At 37.0% G+C, this 5183-nt stretch overlaps 1 protein-coding gene across 1 annotated transcript in view; it reads left to right on the plus strand.

Moving 5' to 3' along the window:
• Positions 1-5183, plus strand: part of TTC21B (tetratricopeptide repeat domain 21B) — a 102235-nt gene that overhangs the window by 89405 nt on the left and 7647 nt on the right. The window contains exon 26 of the mRNA XM_006879482.1: positions 1059-1283. Coding sequence (XP_006879544.1) covers positions 1059-1283 — 225 coding nt within the window. The remainder of the gene's footprint in view (positions 1-1058; positions 1284-5183) is intronic.

Genomic DNA, 5183 nt, shown 5'->3' on the forward strand with positions numbered 1-5183 from the left:
ATCTGACATGTCATTACCAAACACTTTTCCCCAGTCTGTGGCTTCCCTTTTTACCCTGTTGGAGAAGTTTTTGGATGTGCATAGGGATTTGATTCTTAGATGGTCCCATTCATCTATTTTATCTTCTCCTGGTTGTAGATGTTCCATACCTTCTTAACAAATACCCAGTTTTCGTCTACGTTCATACTTCTCATATTCTACATTCCAGTCATTACTTTCTGCTCACAACTGTTCCTCCTTCTTGGTGTTTCCAAATTTGAGGGCTCAGCCTCATATGACATATCTGCTAGTTTACTTTAAGTGTGTTCTGTTGTACATAGGGTTTTCAAAGGCCTGTTTTTTGGGACGTGAATAGTCAGTCCTTCTTCCTAGTCTGTCTAAATTTGGATGCTAAGCTTTAGAACAATATCTAACAGATAAGTATTTTACTGAAAGGAGCAGATGAAAAACACTCCCCATTAGAGAAGCAACCAATAGCTTCAGTGTGGTCCACAGCATATCACACACACATACACGTACGTGTTTTATCCCATCCCTTTCCCCACTCCACCAGCATCCTCCCCACCCCTGCCTACCACAGCCAGCACCTCCCTCCCCACAGCCAACCCTTGATATGATAGCTTAGGTATCAAGTTACTTCCATGATGACCCACATCTTGTGCTGCTGCTAGGCACTCATACTTCTGCCAGTCTCTTCATCAGTTGGAACTACGCTGAAATAGAGTTTTGTTTATTTATGTCTGTTTTTGCAGAAAATGTAAACAGTCATTCAGTCTCATTAACTCTTTGTCCAGGCTAATTGAAATTGTGAGGTTATGATTATAGCATAGTTGCCGAACTATTTCTACCATGGAGTAGACACACTAAACTATGCCATAGCTCCACACTTTCCATAGTATTGTGATTATAGTAATCTCTTGCGTGGTGGAAACATAAATAGAATTCTTGACCAGTGCTTCCATCATGCAGTGTTTGCTACTTTCTACACTTTTTTTTCTTTGAAATAGAAAATTCAAATATTTGTGTATCTTGAAGTCTAATGTTGTGTGTTCTTATAGAAAGATCATATTCCAGCACTTTTGGGAATGGCAACAGCCTATATGATTTTGAAACAGACTCCAAGAGCCAGAAACCAGCTGAAGCGAATTGCAAAGATGAACTGGAATGCTATTGATGCCGAGGAGTTTGAGAAGAGTTGGTTACTACTCGCTGATATATACATTCAGTCAGCAAAATATGACATGGCTGAGGAGCTGTTAAAACGGTGCCTGCGTCATAATAGGGTAGGTAGTTGAAGAGAAAAAGGATTATTTTTTAACCTTTGTTGGGCTTTTTAGAATAGAATATTGTATTTATCTATTCCCAAGGATTCCTGTTTTTTTTTTAATGAAATAATTTCTCATACATAATCCGGAAATAGGGACTAATAAGAGGTTTGTCCTTCAGAATAAAGAGAGGGGGAACGATTGATGAAATTTCAAGTATCAGCTGTGACAATGTCCTCCTTACCAAAAGTGTTCTTGGAATGTTAAGCATTTGCCTGTGATTAGCCTTCTCATTCTAGAACTAATGAAAATTGCTGAAGAACATTAATTGCGGACATCTGTCCCTCTTATTAAGACATATTCTTGATGAATTTAATGCAGCTTCATGTCATTTTCATTTTGTGGAGAAATCTTTTTATCTTTGATTTGGTTTATTTAATAAAGTCTTTTTCTTTAGGTATGAAGTTGAAAATGTCAACTGAGAGTATAAAGAGGGTTTTTTTCTGAACACTTTTGATGTTTAATCACAAAAAAAGACATCTTCTTATAATAGTTTCTTATGAATTGATGTTGTTTATTGAGAAATAATTTATTTGCCTCAGAAACTTGAGGATATTTCTCTGTACAGATTAATACCAATTCAAAATCTTTATCACAATGTATCGGTATTTTACTTTCTTGGCCAGATTAGATTATAAAATTTAGATTGCATTTCATTTGTTTTTAAGGTGAGTTTGGTTATTTAACACTAAAAGCTGTTTTGTTGTGTGTTACTGAGTTGGAAATGCTGACCCTCCAGCACCTTGTCAGTGGCAATAAATTGCATGGGAGGACATGGCTTGTATGTCTCCCTTAAAAAAGCTGGTGGATTTGAACCACATACCTTTGGTATTGCTGTGCAGCATCTTACCCTAGGCCACCAAAGCTATTTTAATGACCTTCAAAACCTAAGACATTGGGTCATTTTTTAATTAATTTCTACAATATTCTAAATTATCAACTACAAGTAATTTTAAGTTGGCCTTGAAAAACGGAATAATCTTTAATACACTTTGAAAAATCTCAGCTACCAAAGAATTGCTGACCCATGCATGACGGTCTAGCTTAAAGAAAGATTGTATAGGTTGTGATGCAGACAGAATTTTAGTTTGCTAGAATCCTGACAGTAATAGGATGTCTGGTTGAATATCATCATGACTTCAGAGACATCCGTCCTGCTGATAGGTGCTGGAAGTGTAAGATCCAGGAATTAGTGCTTACAAACCTTGAATTATAAAATTAAAACATAAAGATTTGACTGAACCAGTCTTGGATCACAAAACATATGAGATTACCCTAGACCATTTTATACTAATTGATGAGGAAACTGAAATCAGTTCTATTAAGGACTCAAGAGCCAATCTAAAGACACTTCGTTAGACAAAATTTAACTTTCAATGAGAATAATAACTTCATGGATTTAAAGATATCTAATATATTCTAATCTATTCATCCACAAAGATCCAAAATGGAAAAAAGAATTCTGTTTGATCACCACCATTATGCTGGTGGAAAAAAATAGTGAATTTGCTATTATTCCTAAGGCAAAAGGGAAGAATTAAGTATCTTGCCAGTTTTACATGAACTATACAATTATATAATGAGATAAATTTTATAAGAAATTTTATAAATAGTATAATGAGAAAAATTTTCTCATAAATATATTTCTAAATGATAATAATGAAGAATGGTGTAGCAAATTTTTTTTCTATTCTGATAAATGACTGTATGGTAATATCTCGGAAAACTTTGGCCATTATATACTTCTTGGAAGCGACAGTGGGCCCCTAGACTGTGAGTGAGGCCATGAAAGCACCTGCTTCAGTTCAGAAATTAAAAAGGCCCTAAAAAACTCATTGTTGTTCTTGTTGTTATGTGCCATCAAATCGCTTGCGACTCATAGCGACCCTATGTACAAGAGCCCTAAACGCCATTTTAACCTGTGCCAACCTTGCCATCTTCAACGCACTTATTCCCACCACTCCAGTCACAGAATTGATCCATCTCATCGAAGGTCTTCCTTTCCTGTGCTGCCCCTCACCCTGCCAAACATGATGTCCCTCTCCAAGGACCAGTCCCTCCTTGCAATATGCCCAAAGTATGTCAGACGAAGCTTCAGAATCCTTGACTCCAAGGAGCACTCTGGCTTCACCTTCTCCAGGACAAACTTGTTTGTTCTCCTAGCAGTCCATGGTATATTCAACACTCTTCTCCAGCACCATAGCTCAAAGCCATCAATTCTCTTTCTGTCATCCCTATTCACTCTAGCTCTCCGATGCATAGCACGTAATTGTGAAGACGATAACACGGATCAGGTGCACCTTAATCTGCAGCCTGACATCGTTGCTCTTCAGTACTCTTGAGAGGTCCCTCCCAGCTGACTTTCCCAATGCAATTTGTCTCTTGATTTCTTGATATTTCAGAAAAACTCATTTGTGAAACTAAATAGTATATATTTTAATGCCATTTTAAAAAAGTAAAATTCAGAATAAACAAAATGTGCTGAATATAGTAAAGAGTTCTGGTGGTGAACTTTATTATCTGTTGCTTTCCTGACAGGTCATTGATTATGATTTGCTAGCTGCTCCTCAGAAGAAAATGAGTAGTCTCCCTCCATATAGATTTACAGCCTCAGAAATCTAATGAAGTGTCAGTATGAGTTGGAATCAATTCAAGAACAGTGAGGGGTTTTGGTTGTTGTTTATATCCAAAAGGATGGAGAATCTCCTCCCATGTGATTAACTATTGCTGATATCCTGCTAGAGAGTCAGCTGTGAGTTGGTTCCAGCTCAGCCTCACACAGTGACAACACGGCAACAATGGAGCAGAAAAGTAAAGTGATAATATATTTGAGTATGAATATCTTAAAATATCTAAATTTTAAGTTACCTACTTCATACTTTTTAAAAATTTTTTTTTCTACTTCATGCTTTTTAGAGTATTTTTATTTCTTGATCTGCCAAAAAGGAACAATTAATACATAATAATGTTTAAAGGCATATGCACATTTTCAATTTTGCCTCAGGCTCTAAGAATTTGGCTTTGCATGCACTGCTCTATAATTTTGCCTTTCTTCAAAGTAAAAATAAAATATAAACATCTATATTGTATGTTGTTATATACTACAGAGTCAGAACTGACCCTCTGGTGGGTTTTCAGAGACAGTTTAATCACATGGAAGGAGATTGTCCATCTTTCTCCCAAGGAGCAATTGGTGTTCTCGAACCACATGCCTTTGGGATTGCAAGGTACCTTCTTTCCACTAGGCCACCAGAGAACCATAGTCTTTTAATTACTTGCTATGCATCAGAAATCTGGACAGTGTCTAGGGGTGATAGAGAATTAATTGGTGCCTTTGAGCTGTGGTGCTGAGGAAGAGTATTGAATGTACTATGTACTGCTAGGTGAACAAACAAGTTCATCCTAAAGAGGAGACAGTCGGGCTGCTCCTTGGAGGCAAGAATTCTGAAGCTTAGTCTGGCATGCTTTGGGCATGTTGCAAGGAAGGACCAGTCCTTGGAGAGGGACATCATGCTTAGGAGAATGGAGGAACAGTGCAAGAGAGGAAGACCCTGGATGAGATGGATTGATTCAGTGGCTGGGATAATAGGGGCAGGTGTGTTGGAGGCAATAAGGTTGGCACAGGACAGAGCATGGTTTAGGGCTATTGTATGTAGGATCACTATGAGTCACAGGTAACTTGACAATACATAACAACAACAACATACTTAATTACAATTCTGGGTTATTTTAATGTACAAGGACATACTATGTAATTAATACCATAGAGAGAGATGCAATCAACTAAATCTAAGCAGTGAGAAATTCTTTTTTTAATTTATTATTAATTGCAATGAAAATTTACAGAGACTTTGGATT

This window comes from Elephantulus edwardii, unplaced genomic scaffold (assembly GCF_000299155.1).
Source record: "Elephantulus edwardii isolate Elephantulus edwardi_28Jun2011 unplaced genomic scaffold, EleEdw1.0 scaffold00003, whole genome shotgun sequence".
Lineage (NCBI taxonomy): Eukaryota > Metazoa > Chordata > Mammalia > Macroscelidea > Macroscelididae > Elephantulus > Elephantulus edwardii.